The sequence below is a fragment of the Salvelinus namaycush genome, chromosome 32, assembly GCF_016432855.1.
Source record: "Salvelinus namaycush isolate Seneca chromosome 32, SaNama_1.0, whole genome shotgun sequence".
NCBI classification, from domain to species: Eukaryota; Metazoa; Chordata; class Actinopteri; order Salmoniformes; family Salmonidae; genus Salvelinus; species Salvelinus namaycush.
Window position 1 is genome coordinate 18,869,362 of NC_052338.1, and position 22,815 is coordinate 18,892,176.

Genomic DNA, 22,815 nt, shown 5'->3' on the forward strand with positions numbered 1-22,815 from the left:
TAGAGCATGGTGCTTGCAACGCCAGGGTTGTGGGTTTGATTCCCACGGGAGACCAGTAAGAAAAAAAAAAGAAATGTATGCACTCGCAACAGTATGTTGCTCTGGATAAGAGCATCTGCTAAATGACTCAAATGTAAAATAAAATGACACATAGCAGGCCTAAAAGTAAAGCAAAAAATACAAATAAAAGTAAAGTACTTTGCGCTTTCTTGGCCCAACACTAGTCCATGAATGGCTAGTTAACCCTCATTTCACACTAGTATTTGTAAACCATTGGCTGAATACAGAGTGAATGTTATACATGTCTAAACTGTGTTATTACATTGTTATAACCGTTGGGATTCATTTATGCTAAATCTGCAGTGTCTTCATGGTCCTGGCCACGGTGTGTGAGTCCCAGCGTGCCATGTCCCACCCCAGGAACCACCCTGTGAAGGTGGGGGGTTCATGACCCTGCTTCACCATCACTATGGAGGTCCTCTTATCCCGAACCCCCGGATCCGTCTCTATGTATGTCTTGGCTGTAAGGAAGGGAGCACATAGACACTGTCAATGGGGTAAACCATAGTGTATTTGAAGTGGGAACACACTCTTTTCTGAGTGTACAAAACAGACAGGAACACCTTCCTAATATTGAGTTGCCCCCCTTTTTGCCCTCAGAACAGCCTCAGTTCGTAGGGGCATGGACTGCACAAGGAGTCAAAAGTGTTCCACATGGATGCTGGCCCTTGTTGACTCCAATCCTTCCCACAGTTTTATCAAGTTGGCTGGATGTCCTTTGAGTGAGCGTTGCAGTTCTCGACACAAACCAATGTGCCTGCCACCTACTACTGCTTGCCACTCTGAATGGCACACATACACAATCCATGTCTCAATGCTCATCTACACTGATTGAAGTAGATTTAACAAGTGATATCAATAAGGGATCATAGCTTTCACCTGGATTCACTTGATCAGTCTTTGTCATGGAAAGAGCAGGTGATCCTAATGTTTTTTACACTCAGTGTATATTAAAAGGGAAATACTGATATATATACACTACCGTTCAAAAGTTTGGGGTCACTTAGAAATATCCTTGCTTTTGAAAGAAAAACATTTTTTTGTCCATTAAAATAACATCAAATTGATCAGAAATACAGTGTAGACATTGTTAATGTTGTAAATGACTATTGTAGCTGGAAACGGCTGATTTTTAATGGAATATCTACATATGCAAACAGAGACCCATTATCAGCAACCATCACTCCTGTGTTCCAATGACACGTTGTGTTAGCTAATCCAAGTTTATCATTTTAAAAGGCTAATTTATCATTAGAAAACCCTTTTGCAATTATGTTAGCACAGCGGAAAACTGTTGTTCTGATTAAAGAAGCAATAAAACTGGCCTTCTTTAGACTAGTTGATTATCTGGAGTATCAGCATTTGTGGGTTCGATTGCAAGCTCAAAATGGCCAGAAACAAAGAACATTCTTCTGAAACTCGTCAGTCTATTCTTGTTCTGAGAAATTAAGGCTATTCCATGTGAGAAATTGCCAAGAAACTGAAGATCTCGTACAACACTTTGTACTACTCCCTTCACAGAACAGCACAAACTGGCTCTAACCAGAATAGAAAGAGGAGCTGGAGGCCTCGTTGCACAACTGAGCAAGAGGACAATTACATTAGAGTGTCTAGTTTGAGAAACAGACGCCTCACAAGTCCTCAACTGGCAGCTTTATTAAGTACCCGCAAAACACCCGTCTCAACGTCAACAGTGAAGAGGCGACTCCGGCATGCTGGCCTTGCTTGAACGGTAGTATATATATATGTAAATATAATATATAATATACTATATATATTAAACTACACATTAAACTTACTATACAAAAAATTAACTACCCTATACACACATAAAACAAAGACCAAAACTCACCAGATTTTACAGATTCAGTTTTCTCAACTTCATTGGCATCTTTGCCAATCCAGATAAACACCTATCACAAAACATTAACATCAATATAATTCAACCTCCATAGAGGTAAAAATGTGCTGAACATTTTAATTTGGGGAAGGGTAACAAGCTCCATACCTGATCCCAGACGTCCAACAGCATCACGTCATCCTCTGCCAGGTCCTCCTGACTGAACTCCCCTGGAACCTCCTCAATCTGTAGACAGCATTTATAATCTATCTATCTAGCTATTTGTGTGTGTGTGTGTGTGTGTGTGTGTGTGTGTGTGTGTGTGTGTGTGTGTGTGTGTGTGTGTGTGTGTGTGTGTGTGTGTGTGTGTGTGTGTGTGTGTGTGTGTGTGTGTGTGTGTGTGTGTGTGTGTTTGTGTGTGAGCGTGCGTGTGTGTGTGGGTGAGCATGTGTGTGTGGTACTCACTATGAACCTGCCAGTCTTGTTGGAGCAGGCGAACAGGCGAGGTTGTTGAGTGCGGCTACTCTCCAGTCTCTCTGATGTCTGGTACTCCTTCTTCCCCCCTAACGCTGCCCAGAGGTCCGCTACATCCAAACATAATACATGTTTCTGTGCATCTTGAACTTGTGATATACATTTTAGGACTAAAATCATCCATCTGCCTCAAAACATTCCTTGTATCAGTGTGCCCCCTGGTGACTCTCCTGAGTACTACATCACACATCATTATCACGGTGCCATATCAGGTCCCATATTCATAAAGCTTCTCAGAGCAGCAGTTCTGATCCAATAGCAGGACCCTGTACATATACTCTTACTTATTATGAGTTAAAAGGAAAACTGGTACTGGATTAGTACTCCTCCCCTGAGACGCTTTCTGAATATGGGCCCAGGCCAAGGAATCTGTGTTCTCACCTGGTTCCTGTCCCTCTACGATGCGTTGTGTCTGACACTTCAGCACCTGACTCAGGTACTGGGCTCCCCGCTCCTCGTCCTCGATGGCGCCCTTACCCACCCACAGGTAGCTCTGCCCCGCGGGCATCTTCAGCAGGTAGGCATCGTTAGAGTTCAGGCTGCCAGCCTCCACATCCACCTACCACAACACACAACAGACAAAGCAACTAGGATCTAGTGGCGAGAATAAAAGCTGAGGAAACGCTGACCTCCATCTAGATGACAGGAAACGACAAACGAGCATCATAAATGCCAATGCAAAAAACTGTAATTTAGCATGATCGGTGCATAAACCCTTTTCAGAAAAATGTGTGTAAACTGCATTTATGTGTGTTTACCTTCCATCACTGCCAATGAAACAACCATAGGTGTGTGTCTGCGTGGGAGAACATTCTAACCTCTGCGATGCGTGTGATGATGCCCAGGTTACGTCGGACCTGGAACAGGCGTGTGGGGGCCGCAGATGCCTGGCCTCCGATGCGTGAGGTACCACTCTTGTACACGATGAGGGGCTTGTCTTTGAACAGACTCAGGAGATGGGCAGGCTCTTTACCTTGGGACACTCTCACCTAGGAAACCACAATAGATTATTAACGCATATGCAATTTGGTACAGGTCATGGATAGCGAAGCCATAGCTGGAGTGCAAGGCAGAGACCTATGCTGTACAGACAGTCATTAGGGGGCACTATAACACATATACAGTGGGAGATTCTCATTTGGCCAAAAAGAACGTTCTCTCCTGGACTCCTCCGTCCTCTCTCCTCCATGACCCAGAAACTGATAAGTGGTCGAGGGGATTGTTAATTCGTTAGGAGGCAAACGAAGGCGTCTGTGCCACTCCTCAATTACCTACTTTGACAGAGGATGCACAAGAGTATCCTCACGGCGTCTAGCACAGTGTTTTACAATATGCCACACCCCTTTGAATCAGCTGTTGTTTTCTTGAAGGAGAAAAGCATGCACACATTTAAAAACAATACTCTACTTAATGTTTATCTATAAAATGTCTGCCACAACTAGCTACATTTGTTTAATCACTTTACACATTTATTTTTGGAATCCTCCCCTGTAAACATCATTTTGAGAGTTTGGGACTAAAAGGTTCCATCTGCATTTTTGTCCAAATTCAGCTATTGACATAGCCTTGTTTTGTTCAATGTTTACCTACAGAATATACAGTTGAAGTCGGAGGTTTACATACACTTAGGTTGGAGTCATTAGAACTCGTTTTTCAACTGAATTTTAGTCCAAATTCAGCTATTGGCATAGCCTTGTTCTGTTCAATGTTTACCTACAGAATATACAGTTGAAGTCGGAGGTTTACATACACTTAGGTTGGAGTCATTAGAACTCGTTTTTCAACCACTTCACAAATTTCTTGTTAAAAAACTATAGTTTTGGCAAGTCGGTTAGGACATCTACTTTGTGCATGGCACAAGTACTTTTCACAATAATTGTTTACAGACAGATTATTTCACTTATAATTTACTGCATCACAATTCCAGTGGGTCAGAAGTTTACATACACTAAGTTGATTGTGCCTTTAAACAGCTTGGAAAATTCCAGAATATGATGTCATGGCTTTAGAAGCTTCTGATAGGCTAATTGACATCATTTGAGTCAATAGGAGGTGTACCTGTGGATGTATTTCAAGCCCTACCTTCAAACTCAGTGCCTCTTTGCTTGACATCATGGGAAAATCAAAAGAAATCAGCCAAGACCTCAGAAAAATAATATTAGACCTCTGCAAGTCTGGTTCATCCTTGGGAGCAATTTCCAAACGCCTGAAGGTACCACGTTCATCTGTACAAACAATAGTATGCAAGTATAAACACCATGGGACCACGCAGTTATCATACCGCTCAGGAAGGAGACGTGTTCTGTCTCCTAGAGGTGAACGTACTTTGGTGTGAAAAGTGCAAATCAATCCCAGAACAATAGCAAAGGACCTTGTGAAGATGCTGGAGGAAACAGGTACAAAGTATATATATATACACAGTAAAATGGGTCCTATATCGGCATAACCTGAAAGGCCGCTCAGCAAGGAAGAAGCCACTGCTCCAAAACCGCCATAAAAAAGCCAGACTACAGTTTGCAACTGCACATGGGGACAAAGATCGTACTTTTTGGGGAAATGTCCTCTGGTCTGATGAAATTGAATTAGAACTGTTTGGCCATAATGACCATCGTTATGTTTGGAGGAAAAAGGGGGATGCTTGCAAGCCGAAGAACACCATCCCAACCGTGAAGCACTGGGGTGGCAGCATCATGATTGCTGCAGGAGGGACTGCAGGAGGCACTTCACAAAATAGATGGCATCATGAGGTAGGAAAATGATGTGGATATATTGAAGCAACATCTCAAGACATCAGTCAGGAAGTTAAAGCTTGGTCGCAAATGGGTCTTCCAAATGGACAATGACCCCAAGCATACTTGCAAGCAAAGTTGTGGCAAAATGGCTTAAGGACAACGAAGTCAAGGTATTGGAGTGACAATCACAAATCCCTGACCTCAATCCTATAGAAAATTTGTGGGCAGAACTGAAAAAGCGTGTGCGAGCAAGGAGGCCTACAAACCTGATTCAGTTACACCAGCTCTGTCAGGAGGAATGGGCCAAAATTCACCCAACTTATTGTGGAAGGCTACCCAAGTTAAACAATTTAAAGGCAATGCTACCAAATACTAATTGAGTGTATGTAAACTTCTGATCCACTGGGAATGTGATGAAAGAAATTAAAGCTGAAATAAATCAAAGCTGAAATAAATAATTCTCTCTACTATTATTCTGGCATTTCACATTCTTAAAATAAAGTGGTGATCTTAATAACTTCTTGCCACTAGGGGGTGCCATTTCGACATAGTACAAATTCGTTTCCAAATTAAACTGCCTCGTACTCAATTCTTGCTCGTACAATATGCATATTATTATTACTATTGGATAGAAAACACTCTCTAGTTTCTAAAACCGTTTGAATTATGTCTGTGGGTGAAACAGAACTGGACTTAGAGCAATTTCCCTATGTGGAGTTGAGAATGCAGAATTTTCCAACCTGTTGTCAGACCTGTTTATAAATCTGCCTGTCTTCTATTGGTTGAGATGCACTGCATACGCCTTCCTCTGGGTGTCAGCGAATAGAGGGCCTTGAAATGGAGTCTCTAGGCAGAGCTGAAAGTCTATAAATTGATTGAAAACGAGGTGTATCGTTCTTTTCCCCTTCGCTCTGACGCACTGAGGACCTTGGAACGTTCTTTTGGAAACATCGGTTAGTGAAAAAATTAATATATTTTGGTGGTTTATACGTTATAGCTATTTTTGCCTTGAATCAATGCTGGTGTGATGTTTGCTATTGTGGTAAGTTACTATAACGCTATATTGTGTTTTCGCTGTAAAACACTTAGAAAATCTGAAATATTGTCTTGATTCACAAGATCTGTGTCTTTCATCTGCTGCACGCTGTGTATTTTTAAGAAATGTTTTATGATGAGTAATTAGCTAATACACGATGGTCTCTGTAGTTATTCTAGTCGCTTTGGTGAGAGTTGGGATGGTGGCTGCAATGGTAAACTATGATTTATACCTGAAATATGCACATTTTTCTAACAAAACATATGCTATACAATAAATATGTTATCAGACTGTCATCTGATGAGGTTGTTTCTTGGTTAGTGGCTATTTATATCTTTATTTGGCCGAATTTGTGATAGCTACTGATGGAGTAAAAAAATGGTGGAGTAAGAAAAGTGGTGTCTTTTGCTAACGTGGTTAGCTAATAGATTTACATATTGTGTCTTCCCTGTAAAACATTTTAAAAATCCGAAATGATGGCTTTATTCACAAGATGTGTATCTTTCATTTGGTGTCTTGGACTTGTGATTTCATGAACATTTTATTATATGATATCCCTGTGGCTTTAGGCTAGGCTATGCTAGTCAGCTTTTTTGATGGGGGGGATCCCGGATCCGGGTTTGGGAGGTGTTAGAGGTTAAATGACCTAAGACAAAATTTTTACTCTGATTAAAACTTCTTGCCACTATAGGGGGTGCTGTTTTCGCATTAGCATAATTTCCTCTACAGATTAAACAGCCTCTTATTCAATTATTGCTCTTACATATGCATATAATTAATACCATTGGATAGAAAACAATCTATAGTTTCTAAAACCGTTTCAATTTTGTCTCTGAGTTAAACAGAAGTCATTTGACAGCACTTTCCCTGACCAAGAAGAAGAATGCAAGATGTGTATGCTCGCTTCAACGCTCTGCCTATATATGGTCACGCCACCTATGACCCGAAACACACTTCATTCGTCTTCCTCTGGGTGTCAAGAGGACGTCAGAGGAGAATTTTTTTGTTTACCTTGTACTGACGTGAAATAAGACCTATTTCTTTGGCGTGACCGACAACTTCCGGTTCTCTGACTCGCGCTATTTGGAGGTGCGATTGTCTACTGTTTTGCTGCCGTTACGGATGAAAACTATCTCCGTCTCGAAGTTTGTTTGATACATGTGACCATATCATCTTAATGTATGTTTTTTCAATATAGTTTAATCAGATTATTTGAATTTTTTCGGGAGTTTTGCCGTGTTCCGTTCTGTGACTTTTTTTTACTTTGGCCAGTCGACCAGTACATATGCTAAATGAAGAGGGAAAGTTGCCATTATGAATGGATTGAACGACTCATCAGGACTAAGGACACATTGATCAACATTCTGATGAAAGATCAGCAATAGTAAGACCCAATTTACGATGTTATTTCATATATCTGTCGTGCATGTGAACTGGTCGCGGGCGCCCAGCTGGTTCTGGCTGGCGTGGCTATGCTAATTTAGCGCTACATTTTGTTTTCGCTATAAAACATTTAATAAATCTGAAATATTGTTTGGATTCACCAGATGTTGGGCTTTCAATATCTGTACGCTGTGTATTTTTCTGAAATGTTTTAAGATAAGTAATTAGTTATATGACGTTGGTCTCTGTAATTGTTCTGGCTGCGTCAGCACTATTTCAGATTGCAGCTGCAATGTAGAACTGTGATTTATACCTGAAAAATGCACATTTTTCAAAAAAAAACTATGCTATACCATAAATATGTTATCAGACTGTCATCTTATGAAGTTGTTTCTTGGTTAGTGGCTATATATATTTTTATTTAGTCGAATTAGTGATAGCTACTGACGCAGGAAAAAACTGTTGGAGTAAAAAAATTGTGTCTTATGCTAACGTGGTTAGCTAATAGATTTACATATTGTGTCTTCCCTGTAAAACATTTTAAAAATCTGAAATGGTGGCTTTATTCACAAGATCTGTATCTTTCATCTGGTGTCTTGGACTTGTGATTTAATGATATTTAGATGCTACAATTTACTTGTGACGCTATGCTAGCTATGCTACTCAGTGGGGGGGGAGTGGGGGGTGATCCCGGATCCGGGTTGGTGACTCGTTAAAGGTTAAATGTCAGGAATTGTGAAAAACTGAGTTTAAATGTATTTGGCTAAGGTTTATGTAAACTTCAGACTTCAACAGTAGCATTGTAAATTCCCCCAATTCATGTAATTAAGTAAAAAATAATACAAGATAAAAATTGCTGATACCATGCAAACCAAAGAGTGGTTGGAACTTTAAAACTTCTTTGGGATAGGGGGCAGCATTTTCACCTTTGGATGAATTGGTGCCCAAATTGAACGGCCTCCTACTCTGTCCCAGATGATAATATATGCATATTATTATTACTACTGGATAGAAAACACTCCGAAGTTTCTAAAACCGTTTGAATTATGTCTGTGAGTATAACAGAACTCATTTGGCAGGCAAACTTCCAAACAGGAAGTGAAAAATCTGAAATAGGTCGATGGGAAAGTCATCGCCTATTCAAATCTCTGTCATTTATGGATCTGTATGCACTTCATACGCCTTCCACTAGATGTCAACAGTCGGTAGAACGTGGAATGAAGCCTATAGTATGATGTGGGGCCAGATGGGAGCTATTGGAGTGACTGGTCTGGCAGATTGCCAGTTCCTGGCCACGCACGCTAGGCATGTGATATCCGTGTTTGCCATGAGTTATATAGACATGAAGAAATGCTCCGGTTGGGACGTTATTGGATATATATGATAACAACATCCTAAAGATTGATTCTCTACTAATTTTGACCAGTTTATTCGACTAGTAATATCACTTTTTGAAGATTTCATCCGACGTTTGCCTTCAATGCGCCGGTGTTTGGACACGTGTACTACACATGCTAGATAAAGTTGCTAATATGACATAAGTAATGGACGTCGAACAAAAAAACGATTTATTGTGGAACTAGGATTCCTGGCATTGTATTCTGATGAAGATATTCAAAGGTAAGGGAATATTTATGATGTAATTTCGTATTTCTGTTGACTCCAACATGGAGGAGTAATGTTTTGTATTTTTGAGCGCCATCTCAGATTATTGCATGGTGTGCTTTTTACATTTTTTTTTTTTTTAAATCTGACACAGCGGTTGCATTAAGAACCAGTGTATCTTTAATTATATGTAAAACATGTATCTTTCATCAAAGTGAGTATTTATGTTAGATGACGGGGCTCTCTAAAATTTCTCCGGATATTTTGGAGCCATTTCTGAACATGGCGCCAATGTAACCAAGATTTGTGGCTATAAATATGCACATTATCGAACAAAACATAAATGTATTCTGTAACATGATGTCATATGAGTGTCTTCTGATGAAGATGTTCAAAGGTTAGTGATACATTTTATCTCTATTTCTGGGTTTTGTGAAAGCTATCTTTGCTGGGAAAAATGGCTGTGTTTTTTGGATTTGGTGGTGAGCTAACATAAATATATGTTGTGTTTTCGCTGTAAAACATTTTAAAAATCGGACATGTTGGCTGGATTCACAAGATGTTTATCTTTCATTTGCTGTATTGGACTTGTTAATGTGTGAAAGTTAAATATTTCTAAAAAATATTTTTGAATTTCGCGTGCTGCCTTTTCAGCGGAATGTTGGGGGGGGTTTCCGCTAGCGGAACGTGTGTCCTAGAAAGGTTAAAACCAATCATCTCAGAATCATCTTTTTTCAGATAGAACCTTACAGTCCTACTCTCTCAATTTGCTTAATGTTGCACGAGTGGAGAAGGAGAGTCTCATTTCATACAAGTGAATTTGTTTCCACGTATCCTTTCCTCCCCTCCTCTTGATTACCTTTCAACTTTTTCAAAAAATGGAGGGGATGGGGGAGTTAGTAAAACCAATTGAGAATCTCCCAGTGTCTCTCTACAAGCAGCACCCTGTGCTACCTATTGGTCATAAATCATTGAATCAGATTAAGGGATGCCAATTCCACATACAGAGAAAAGATTCCGTCCTGCCCCGAAGGCATGGAAAGTAAACCCTGATACGGCAGTCAAATTAGGGGATTTAATACACAGTAGACTGGAGAGAATGACATCCTCTAGTATCACACTTTACTACTGTGATATAAAAAAAATGAATTTACAAACTTTATACAGTTTTGACACATTTCCACCGAGGCGATCTGCTCCAACCTCTTCAGCCTCAGTGTGTGTGTGGGTGTCTTTCAGAAGGGTTGGGATAAAGCAGAACACACATTTCCATTGGACATTCATGGACATTGGACAATAAGAGATCCTCATCTTAATTTGGGTTAGTCCTACCTGAACTGCGTTCCCTCCCAGAGAGCGATCCAGCTCCACAGTTAGGAAGGCTGAAGCTGTGAGCTCATCCAGAGTGCTGCTAGCCCCCTGCCTGCCACAGGAAGTATACGGATCAATCCATCCATCCACCCACCCATCTAATCAACCAACCAACCAACCAATCAATCTAATTGAAAATATGAGTACAGGTCTACCAGACTGACCAGGTGTAGATGATCTGTCCTCTCTTATATGTATAGAGGATGATGTAACAGTCTCCTCCATAGAACTGACCATACGTCTTTGGGTCAACTGGGACTCGACCACTGCTCTCCACTCTGAAGATCTGGAACATGAAACATGCATCTGGCTGGTTATTCTACTATAATTTGTTTAACAATCTATGTGATTGGGATTGTCAGTGGAATAAAACACCTGACTCATGTGTACATTAGCATGTATTAGCATATATGCATATACACTCAAATGATGTCTAATCCAAGATGGCAGCATGTCAAGTCGTTTGTCTGTGACTAGTACGTTTTAACCTACTAATAGTCTATTTATTTATGGTTGCGTAACTTCGTTGTTATGTAGTGCAAACTTTTATTTTTGCTGGTGTAAAGATCACGGGTCCTCCTCAACTCGGCACTTCATTACTTGAAGTTTACCAAAGTAACCCTATCTCTGGCTGGCCTGAGTTCCTCCTTCGTCCGCGGAGTGTCTTGTCCAAGCTGCTCCTTTTTGCTCTTCGCCTGGCTGTCAGTGGCAGCTCAACCCGTTCTCTCTATCGCCCTCAACACCCAATCTACTCACACGCGCAAACACTCACATTGACTCACATACACGCTGTCCCTCTCTCCCCTTACCTTCGCTGGCCTCTTATTTTTTTGTCAGAGAAAATGCCAATTTAAGTGGTATTGCTTTGTGCACTGACTTTACTGAACTCTGGAGAAAACGAACATTGTCGCAGGGTGAGTACATCTGACAATGTGCTCTCCCGTCCATTAGACATTTTGTCTCCAGGAACTCGCTCTTTTTTACTCGGTCCACTCGTCCAAGTGCCGATGCATTTGTGGCATGATGTGAATGTAACAGTATAACTTTAGACCGTCCCCTCGCCCCAACCCAGGCGCGAACCAGGGACCCTCTACATCAACAACAGTCACCCACGAAGCATCGTTACCCATCGCTCCACAAAAGCCGCGGCCCTTGCAGAGCAAGGGGAAACCCTACTTCAAGTCTCAGAGCAAGTGACGTAACCGATTGAAACGCTATTAGCGCGTACCCGCTAACTAGCTAGCCATTTCACATCCGTTACACTCACCCCCCTTTCGACTTCCTCCTTTTCCGCAGCAACCAGTGATCCGGGTCAACAGCATCAATGTAACAGTATAACTTTACGGCGTCCCCTCGCCCCGACCCGGGCGCGAACCAGGGACCCTCTGCACACATCAACAACGGTCGCCCACGAAGCATCGTTACCCATCGCTCCACAAAGGCCGCGGCCCTTGCAGAGCAAGGGGAAACCCTACTTCAAGTCTCAGAGCAAGTGACGTAACCGATTGAAACGCTATTAGCGCGTACCCGCTAACTAGCTAGCCATTTCACATCCGTTACATGAACAGTACGAATTTGTGTCACTACCAAAGTCTAATGGTTTTAAATGACTGTTTTGTATTGTCTGGAAACTCACTTGTAGAATTCGCTTGCAGTAGGTCTCTTAAAAAAGAGAAGCCGTGCAAGGTTATTAAACAGAGGTGCCTAGTTATTCTTCTGTTGTTGATATCAGGTAACGTGCAACCTAATCCTGGCCCTGATATGCAATGTCTCCAAACCCCCTCTGATTTTAAATCAAGATCTGGTTTTGGTATTTTTCATTTAAATGTACGCAGCCTGTTGTCATAAATTGATGGGGTTAGGATTTGGGCTAAATCAACTGAAGCTGATGTAATTGTGTTTTCTGAAACCTGGCTCAGCAAGTCTATTTTTGATAAGGTATTTGTATAAGTGGTTACAATGTTTATCGCACTGATCGGGTTAAGAAAGGTGGGGGTATGGCTATATATGTAAAATCTAAATTCCATGTAAGTGTGGCAAAGTCTGAAACTATTTGTAAACAGTTGGAATTTCTTGCTTTGAATATTGAGGTTTCAAAGGGCCTCTCTATAACTGTGATTGGCTGTTATAGACCCCCCTCTGCTCTCGGTGACGCATTTTCTTCTTTGACGCACCTTATGTCTAAACTTCTTTACAGTGAAATGATCTTGATTGGTGATCTCAACTGGTGTTGGTTAAAGCCGGTGTCTGATGATTTACAAATGTTTTGTAATTCTTTGAATCTTACCCAGTTGATTAACTCACCCACTCGCCCAAATCTTAAATGCCCAGATAAATCTACAATTTGATATTGACAAATGTTCCACATAAATATTCTGCGGTTGGTGTTTTTTGTAACGATTTAAGTGACCATTGTGCTGTTGTTGCTGTTAGAAATACTAAGGTTCCAAAGGCAAATTCACGTTTTATTCGTAAGAGAAATTTGAAGTGTTTTAATGAGCAGGCTTTCTTTCATGATTTGTTTTATTTTGACTGGAGCAAGATTGAGCTTATCCCTGATGTGGAAACTGCCTGGATATTCTTTCATGATGGTTTTTTCCAAATAGTAAACAAACATGCCCCATTCCGCAGGTTCAGGGTTAAAGGGCGGGATAATCCATGGTTTTCTTCTGAGCTGTCTTGTATTATTCACGACCGTAATCTAGCCTGGGCTAAAGCAAGGAAATCTTGTTCTGATGCTGATTGGCTTATTTTTAGGCAGTTAAGAAACAAGTGTTCTTTTCTTCTCAGGAAGGCCAAGTCTGAATATATTATGTCTGTTACCACTGATAACCTGAATGACCCTAGAAAGTTTTGGAATGCTATTAAGTCTATGTCTGGTAACAGTAATGTTAATGAATTACCGTCATGTGTTTTGAAGGACTCTGTTGCTATATATGGCAAAACTGAAATGCTGAATTGTTTCAATGAGCACTTTGTATCATCTGGTAGGCTGTTTGATTCAGTGTCCTCTGTCTCTGTACAACCCTGTGTGGATGAACTAGTGTCCTCTGTCTCTGTACAACCCTGTGTGGATGAACCAGTGAGAGCTGGTCAAACTTTTAGCTTTTTGCCATTCTCAGTGCAGGTGGTACATAAAGCCCTGAAATCCTTAGATCACATAAAGCCTGCAGGTCCTGATCTTTTGGATCCCTGCTTTTTAAATCTGGCAGCTGATTTCATAGCTGAACCACTTACATATCTGTTCAATCTAACCCTGGAATGTAATGAAATTCCAAAGATCTGGAAATCAGCATTTGTCCTACCACTTTTAAAAGGGGGAGATCCAACTCTTTTAAATAAGTATAGGCCAATCTCAAAGCTGTCACCCCTGGTGAAAATACTTGAAACCCTTGTAAGTGAACAGCTAAAAGAGTTTTTATTTACTAACTCTATTTTATCAATGTACCAATCGGGCTTCAGGAAGAAGCATAGCACAATTACAGCAGCCATGAAGGTTTTAAATGATATCACTGAAGCCCTTGACAAAAAACAGCACTGTGTCTCACTTTTTATTGATCTCTCTAAGGCTTTTGATACAGTTGATCATGCTATACTAAGGCAGAGATTGTTGAGTGTAGGTCTTTCGGAGCATGCAGTTGCATGGTTTGCTAACTATCTGTCTGATAGAACTCTGATAGTGCACTCAATTTGATGGGCTTATGTCTGTTAAATTGTCTGTCCTGAATGGTGTGCCCCAAGGCTCTGTACTTGGTCCTCTCTTATTCACTTTTTATATAAATGATTTAGACAAAAATGTCCAAAATGCACAACTTCATTTTTATGCTGATGATACTGTTATTTACTGTTGTGCCTCATCTCTTACAAAAGCTTTCCAGAACTTGCAAACTGCTTTTTATACTGTTCAACATACCTTGTGTCAATTGAAGCTTATCCTCAATACTGACAAAACTAAACTAATGGTGTTTTCTAATGCAAGAAATAGACCTCTGAACCTTTCACCTATTACTACCTGTCAGGGCAAGGAGATTGAGGTTGTAACCTCATATAAATATCTTGGAATTTTAATTGATGACGGCCTCTCTTTTAAATTGCATATTCAACAACTTACAAAAAAATTGAAGCTGAAATTGGGTATTTATTTTAGGAATAAGGCCTGTTTTTCTTTTGAAGCCAGAAGGAGGCTAGTATCAGCTACATTTATGCCTTTACTAGACTATGGGGATATTTTATATATGAATGCTTCCGCTCAGTGTTTGAGATCAATTGACACTCTTTACCATGGCACTTTGAGATTTATTTTAAACTGCAAAACCCTTACGCACCACTGCACTTTGTATACCAGGGTTGGCTGGCCTTCTCTAGTCACTCGTAGGCTCAGTCACTGGTATACTTTTATTTACAAAGCCATTTTGGGTTTACTACCTTTTTATTTGGGCATTTTTATTGTTCAGAAATGTGGTGGGTACTCTCTTCGTTCGCTAGACTTTATCCTGCTAACTGTTCCAAATGTCCGAACTGAATTTGGTAAAAGGTCTTTTATGTACTCTGCGCCATCGTCTTGGAACACCTTACAAAATAATTTAAAACTGGAAGAACTTGTCCCGATTGGTGTTTTTAAATCACTGATGAAGGATTTTGAGGCTGATTCCCTGACCTGTCAATGTTTTTAATTTGCTGTTTTTGATTTTGTTATACTCTTGTGAATTCAATGGTTTTTACTAGATTACTTGTAGTTTTTCATGTCTGTCTGTAATTTTTGTAATGACTTGGTGCTGCCTATCTTGGCCAGGACGCTCTTGTAAAAGAGATTTTAAATCCCAATGAGCCCTTCCTGGTTAAATAAAGGTTAAATAAAAGAAAAAAATAAATGCTTATTCACTCCTTGTAACACTTGCGTAATGAGGAAGCTTGCCTGATACATGAAGGCCTGTGTTAGTGTCCCGATCTATTGCTTAGACCATAGCTCAGTGGGCTAACCATGTCTTGTGGTGGTAACACTTGGTCCTGTACCTGAGTGTCCCCTGTGCCGTCGTCCACCATGTTATGCTGGGCTGCCATGCTCTGGGACTCATGGAGCTTGGAGGCATCGAACTCCACCTGATGTATCTTAGCGATCCTCTCGGTCACAAAGACCTTCCCAAACCCCTCGCTCTGGTTCTTATCCCTCCACCCCTGGAAGAACTGTTTGAAGATGGGAGTCTCCCCACCCTCTGGAAGTACCTGGATCTGGAGGTAAAGAGTTGTTCCTATGAACGTCAGGGTTGGGGATCAACTCCCCTTCAGTCCCAATCAGTTTAGCAGGACATGAACTGACACGATATTTGAGTCACGAGATCCAAACATAGCAATTATGACTGATGCTAGATGGATGATAACGAGCATGAACCTGTGTGTTAGGTGGGTAGCCCATCTGCTTGATGAAGCCCTCAGCAGTCTTCATGGCAGTCTTCCTCTCGCTGGGGTTGGCGTTACGGCCTTTATGGGTGATGTTGGATGATTCATGCAGAAGAAGAGGTACAAAAAAGGTGGGAGGTATAAAAGGATGAGTGATGAATTTAGATGATTTGTCAAGATAAAGATGTTCAGCAGTTTAAATATGTACCTTTCCAGATGAAGATCATCCTGCTCTTCCCGTGGTCCAGGATGAAGCACTCGTCAGACAGCAGATGGCTCTGAGAGAACGGGTTCTCCTCTGAGACCAGGGTCACCTGCATCGCTCCGGACGCATCAGATACCTGGAAGGAACAACAACGAGATGAGTTTGAATGTGTGTGTGTATGTGTGTGTGTGTCTGTGTAAGAGTGTGACCATACCATGTAGAGTTTGGCCATCTTCCTGTTGGAGATATCTGCCACCATATCGTCATTGTCATCACCTTCTGGTAGATTTGGCTTGTTGCCGAGTACCTGTTAGGATTGACAGGTAAAAACACAAAGACAAAAACCACAAAGATAACATTGACAATGGAGATAGTGAAATGATGTCACACAAAAGTAGATTACTTAACTGTCATACAGTTTTGCAGTTAATTTCAATTCAAGAGTGCAAACACTAGACTAGGGAATGAAAGTTAAATGTCGTGTTGAATGAACATCTGTCACCTCAGTTAACTTAGACGGCTCGCTCCCTTCCTCCACGACAACCAGTTTTGCTCGGCCATTCCTCTCGTTGTCACGGATACCGGCAGCCACCTGTGCTGCCTTCAGGAGCTCAAACTTGTTGCACTCTGAACCGCACCACTGGTAGATAACCTAGAGAAAGGTAACAGATATGGTTCAGTTGAAAAGAGGGCTGTTGCACACTTTATGTAGTTCCAGGTGCATAAAGGCTTTAGCTTCGAGGGCTAATTAACACAATCTTGTGGCAAGCAGACAACCCCGGTTCAAAACCAGTGGATCACTGTTGTGTGGCAATACATCCTGATTTCTGGCAATATTCAAACAGGAGTGAAGAGAATAGCTTTCGAATTTAATTTGGTAAACATTAGAATACCTTGTATATCAAATGATCTTGATACCCACCTTAAGTCAACATACCATAGGCCTTCATATGTTTTTGATTTAATAAGAACTCAAGCCGAACGGACAATGTTTGTGTTTCAGCAGAATTTGAAGTTTGTTACAGAGTGAAGTCTAGACAATGAGTCAGGTTTCTCAGGAAAGTGACAGTCAAACAAATGAACTGTTGTTACAGGGCCACTGAGGGCACTACCATACGTGCCATGAAAGTCTGGACCTCTTGGCAGAGGCAGTGTTACCACCATAGACACTATATCACTGATACATGTTCTATATCTATATGGTAAACTCTCACATAGAGGGAGGCCAGAGTACAATCTACTGATCCAGTAGATCAATCAATGAAAACATACTGCTCCCAGGTCCACGATGAAGCAGTCCCCTCTGTTGAAGCTGGACCAGTTGAGGGTGACCTCGGTTGCCCTGACGACACGGCGACCTTTGATGTGGAATAGTCTCAGAGCTGACAGGTCATTGGGGACCACGTGATGGAACCCAGAGGCCACGCCTCCGGCCTAGAATAGAACAGAATAGAATAGAATAAAATAGAGTAGAATAGAAAAGAGTAGATTAGGATAGAATCGAATACTTTAATGCCCTCGAGGGAATTTGTCTTGCTCAGTTTAAAAGCAATTCAAGACGCAGATGTACATGCGTATTATACATCACATACAAAACAAGGTACACAGTTACGTATTACCCAACACAAACATCCCTGAAACAACATACAAAAGGCAATGTCAGGGCCTATAAGTACCCTATGAGGTTGAACAAGGGTAGCGTGTCAAGTACTTCCTTCTAGCGATTAGGCAATATTACGGAAAACCAAGAAATGTTCAGGACCAAGAAAACAAACAACGTGTGGAACACATAACTGTTTTCCTGTTCCCTACACCAAGCTCCTTTTCCATCCCATGAGTCACTGTTGCTGCCCATGGTCAGGGCCAAATAAAACGTTGCAAAAAGTGATTATTTAATAGCACACCTTCAGCATATGATGCCCAGGGTCTGAAATGTAAAATGTGGCAAATGGAATGAATGTTCACTGCTAAAAAATAAGGGTGCGTTCTGGTTCAGTATAACACCATATATTCTCGTAGTAAATAGCAGTAACACAGATAAAGGAATAAATCTAATATTAGTGAAATAAACTGAAATAAAATGCATCAGTAAAACAATACCGTACTTTGTATGTGATTCCTCCCTTGAAGTATCGTGTGAAGGCAGTGGACTCGAACCCCTGCAGTTCTCGGTACTGGACAGGCTTCCCTCCAAGAAAATCATCCAGCTGAACAGTAAAGATGGCCGCCGCCGTGCTCTCATCCTGGCTGCACTCCTTACCTGAGGAGAGAGCATGAGTGGTACAGTACTTAAATACAATATGATAAATGTTCGTATGAAATGAGAGACTATTCAAGTTTAGACAGAGGAACTTTAGCACAACTTCAGCACAAACTGCCTGGTTGATGTTATGCCTCTAATGCTCATAGTATGCTTTATTTTAATACTTTAATGCATTCTCACTCTGCAACAGAGTCTACCAGCTTTGCATGTTGCCATCAACATAGCTCAGGCAGTAGGATGCTCTCTCATCCATTAATATGCAGATGATACAGTATTATACTCAGCTGGCCCCTCCCCTGATTTTGTGTTAAACACTCTACAACAAAGCTTTCTCAGTGTCCAAAAAGCTTTCTCTGCCCTTAACCTTGTTCTGAACATCTCCAAAACAAAGGTCATGTGGTTTGGTAAGAAGAATGCCCCACAGGTGTGATTATTACATCTGAGGGTCTCAAGCTTGAGGTAGTCACCTCATACAAGTACTTGGGAGTATGGCTAGATGGTACACTGTCCTTCTCTCAGAACATATCAAAGCTACAGGCTAAGGTTAAATCTAGACTTGATTTCCTTTATCATAATCACTCTTCTTTCATCCCAGCTGCCAAACTAACCCTGATTCAGATGACCATCCTACCCATGCTCGATTACGGAGATGTAATTTATAGATCGCAGTTAAGGGTGCTCTATAGCGGCTAGATGTTCTTTACCATTCGTCCATCAGATTTGCCACCAATGCTCCTTATAGGACACATCACTGCACTCTATACTCCTCTGTAAACTGGTCATCTCTGTATACCTGTCGCAAAACCTACTGGTTGATGCGTATTTATAAAACCCTCTTAGGCCTCACCACCCCCTATCTGAGATATCTACTGCAGCCCTCATACTCCACATTCAACACCCGTTCTGCCAATCGCATTCTGTTAAAGATCCCCAAAGCACACACATTCCTGGGTCGCTCATCTTTTCAGTTCGCTGCAGCTAGCGACTGGAACGAGCAACAAACACTTTCTTCGATCAAAGACTCAATCCTGGACACTCTTACTGACAGTTGTATCTGCTTCGTATGATGTATTATTATCTCTACCCTCTTGCCCTTTGTGCTGTTGTCTGTGCCCAATAATGTTTGTACCATATTTTGTGCTGCTACTGTACCATGTTGTGCTGCTGCCATGTTGTGTTGCTACCAAGTTGTTGTCATGTGGTGTTGCTACTGTACCATGTTGTGTTGTCATGTGTTGCATGTGTTGTCAGGTCTCTCTTTATGTAGTGTTGTGGTGTCTCTCTTGTCGTGATGTGTGTTTTTTCCTATATTTTTATTTCTAATCCCAGCCCCCGTCCTTGCAGGAGGCCTTTTGCCTTTTGGTAGGCCGTCATTGTAAATAAGAATTTGTTCTTAACTGACTAGTTAAATAAAGGTTAAATACAAAATAAACACCACTACAGAGGTTTAATTCCAGGATCTGGCATCCTGTTAGTGATACCTTGTAGGCTGATGGTAAACAGTCCAAGTCATACCTGCTATTTTGGTGTGACTAACCTACATTAAACATTAGTCTATAGCATTTGGCCATTCTAATTTAATGGGTGACTGAATTGCGGAACTGAGGAAGAAATTAAAGCCCATAGCAGCAAGCAAAATGGCAAGGAAACCTATTGGATGCCCATTAGTGTCTTTACTGGTTAATGATTCATGATGATGATGATGATGGGGGGGATGCGGGAGGAGAGGAAGGACAACCTAACATCTTAGTGGTGCTATTGATGTTTGTATTCAGATGGGAGTTGGTGAGTGAAAAGAGAGAGAGGAGGAGAGAGATGTGTCAAGGAAGGAAGCTAGTGTTACAGATCAGTAGTCTTGACTTGCATGGTTCCATAGCTCCACCACAACAGCTGTACAACACCATGTTTCTACAATAATCTACCTTAATCTGATAGTACTTTCAGGTAGTGTGTACTCTGAGACAGCTGAACAGAGTAGTTACTCAAAGGTTCATGAAAAGTCTTGATTGTTTTCCAGAGTGGCTATAGTCCTGATAGGAAGGGAAAACATCACCGTCCCATGATGTGTGCAACGATGACTGATATAGTTTACGACCTCTGCCTGGAATGTCCTTATCTCAGAATCTTAACATCTGAGAATTGTCCAGGAAGCGTCAGGATATGGCAACTCGCCTGGCCTTTAACCAGATAATCACTTCCTACTTCAGGCAAACCATTTGTTTTCAGCTGATGACAAGATGGGTTGACTTTCTTCTGTCTACAGTAACAGACAACAGCACCTCGAGACCTCACACAGTTGTGAAATGACAGTGACACTACTATGGCGGACAATAACACATACAGCACATACACTGAGTGTACAAAACATTAGGAACACCTCTTCTTTCCTTGGCATAGACAGGCCAGGTGAATCCAGGTGAAAGCTATGAACCCGTATTGATGTCACTTGTTAAATCCACTTCAATCAGTGTAGATGAAGGTGAGGAGACAGGTTAAAGAAGGATCTTTAAGCCTTGAGACAATTGAGACATGGATTATGTATGTGTGTCGTTCAGAGGGTGACTGGACACGGAGTATTAACTGAAACATTTAACTGAAAACCACATAATAGTGATTATTGTGTCCATTTCTCAACCATCTTTCATTTCTCAACATTCTCAGCATCCTATATCTGAACTTGTGGTGTCACCATTCCTTCTCCAATACAAGCCAAACCATCTCTCTTGTTCTGTCTTGTATGTACAACCTGTTCTTCTCTTATATGAATACATCTACACAGATGTGATCCTATGACGAAGTGAATGTGTTATAACACCGTTAGTACCGTATGCCCTTTGATGCTAAGTTGCTTTATCTTTTGCCAATGTATTTATTAATGTTAATGACAATATTATGATAAAATGATGCCGTTGATTTCAGCCTGTAGATATAAAACTTTAACATCTATGAGGCACTCCCTAAATATGTTCACATTTATCTCCAATGTTTGATAAGCCTCCGTCAGTAAACAAATCATCCAGCATGTGACATCCTGCTGAACAGCCTGAGGAAACACGCACACACGCACGTGCGCACGCACGCACGCACGCACGCACGCACGCACGCACGCACGCACGCACACACACACACACACACACACACACACACACACACACACACACACACACACACATACACACACATACACACACATACACACACAAACTCACCCAGCCAGTAGTGCAGGTCGTAGAAGCAGCTATCCCGCTGTTTGACAGTGTGGAGGACCACATACGCATCCCCAACATAGAAGTTCCCGTGTAAGTTCTCAGGCACAGGGACCAGCTCCATCTTCTCTATCCTCCATATCTGGAGACCGGCTGCCCTGCCTGCCTTGTCAAACTCCCTGTGGTAGAGCACCATGGTTCTTCTGGTTGTCTGAAAGCAGAAGAGGGACGGCTGGATGTGGATCCCAGGTGTGGTGAGAGGAGCGTAGGGTGAGAGAGGAGCTCAGACTGCTGCTCTGTTCTCTATCTGGTCATGGGGAGGAGTGAGTCAATAGCAGCAGTGTGCAGGGCTATAAGTTGGAGGCTGAGAAGGGGTGGGTGTGTCTTAGATGCTGCCAAAGTACACACACACACACACAAACACACAGTCTGTGTGTGGTTTTTACACTTGTTTTCACTACACATGCATATTACTGTCTCTATTCATACTCAGTATTTCCAGTTAAGGTGCTGCTCTAATAAATGTATCAGATCATAATATTAGGCTTTAAATAACTTGCATTCAGATCAGGCCGATAGAGATGTGTATCTTGTAGTTTCAACAGAGCTCAGCAGTGGGTGGTTATTTGTCTCTGCACTTATGAATATAGAGAACCAGAAAAAAAATCCCCACAATTGGATCAGTTGTTTAATATTAGACTGGTCTCTGAAGGTTATGGCTTAGGGGAGTTCAAGGTCTTTGCAATGGTATTCGAAACGTATAGATTTACCAGCCATACCTCCCCCTTTCCAACACATTTCACAAGCATTTTCCTCACAAGTCTTGAAATACTATGATAGTGTCACGATCTTTCAAGATCGAACCCAGAAGCAGACCAGGACAAGGAGCGTAGGAAGAAGGTGAGTATTTATTTACAGTGAAATGTGAAAAGGTAGATATATCCAGATGGCGTAGCGGGCAGCGGTGGTGAGTAGATGAGAGGAAATAGGTGAATCCAATGTAGTAGCAGAATCCTCTGTCAACCAGGCGGGAATGGAGTGAATGATCCAGGTGAGTAACTGAAGACAAAACAAACGGAGGTAAGTTCAAGGCAAGCAATACGTAAATGAAAACAACAAAACAAATTCTATCCAACTGGAGTCTGGTACTCAGGCACAACATACTGTTCATGGCTAACGATCC

The 22,815-nt window shown here is 41.5% G+C and overlaps 1 protein-coding gene across 1 annotated transcript; it reads right to left on the reverse strand.

Annotated features, from left to right (window-relative positions):
- Positions 1-351: 351 nt before the first annotated feature.
- Positions 352-21,828, reverse strand: LOC120027045 (adseverin-like). Its single transcript, XM_038971890.1, has 16 exons — positions 21,636-21,828; positions 18,269-18,423; positions 17,436-17,597; positions 16,666-16,815; positions 16,378-16,470; positions 16,167-16,299; positions 15,951-16,039; positions 15,575-15,790; positions 10,726-10,847; positions 10,523-10,613; positions 3,253-3,423; positions 2,816-2,993; positions 2,366-2,484; positions 2,069-2,146; positions 1,913-1,973; positions 352-521 (listed from the first exon to the last, which is right to left on the reverse strand). The coding sequence occupies exons 1-16, from the start codon at positions 21,826-21,828 to the stop codon at positions 352-354; spliced, it is 2,181 nt and encodes a 726-aa protein (XP_038827818.1).
- Between the last annotated feature and the right edge of the window lie 987 nt (positions 21,829-22,815).

Coding starts and splice junctions, on each gene's coding strand:
- LOC120027045 (XM_038971890.1), bottom strand. CDS start 21,828: ATGGTGCTCTACCACAGGGAGTTTGACAAGGCAGGCAGGGCAGCCGGT. Junction 16,816..17,435: donor TCATCGTGGACCTGGGAGCA/GTATGTTTTCAT, acceptor ACCTTTCTCTAG/GTTATCTACCAGTGGTGCGG. Junction 10,848..15,574: donor ACGGCACAGGGGACACTCAG/GTACAGGACCAA, acceptor TTCATGTTCCAG/ATCTTCAGAGTGGAGAGCAG.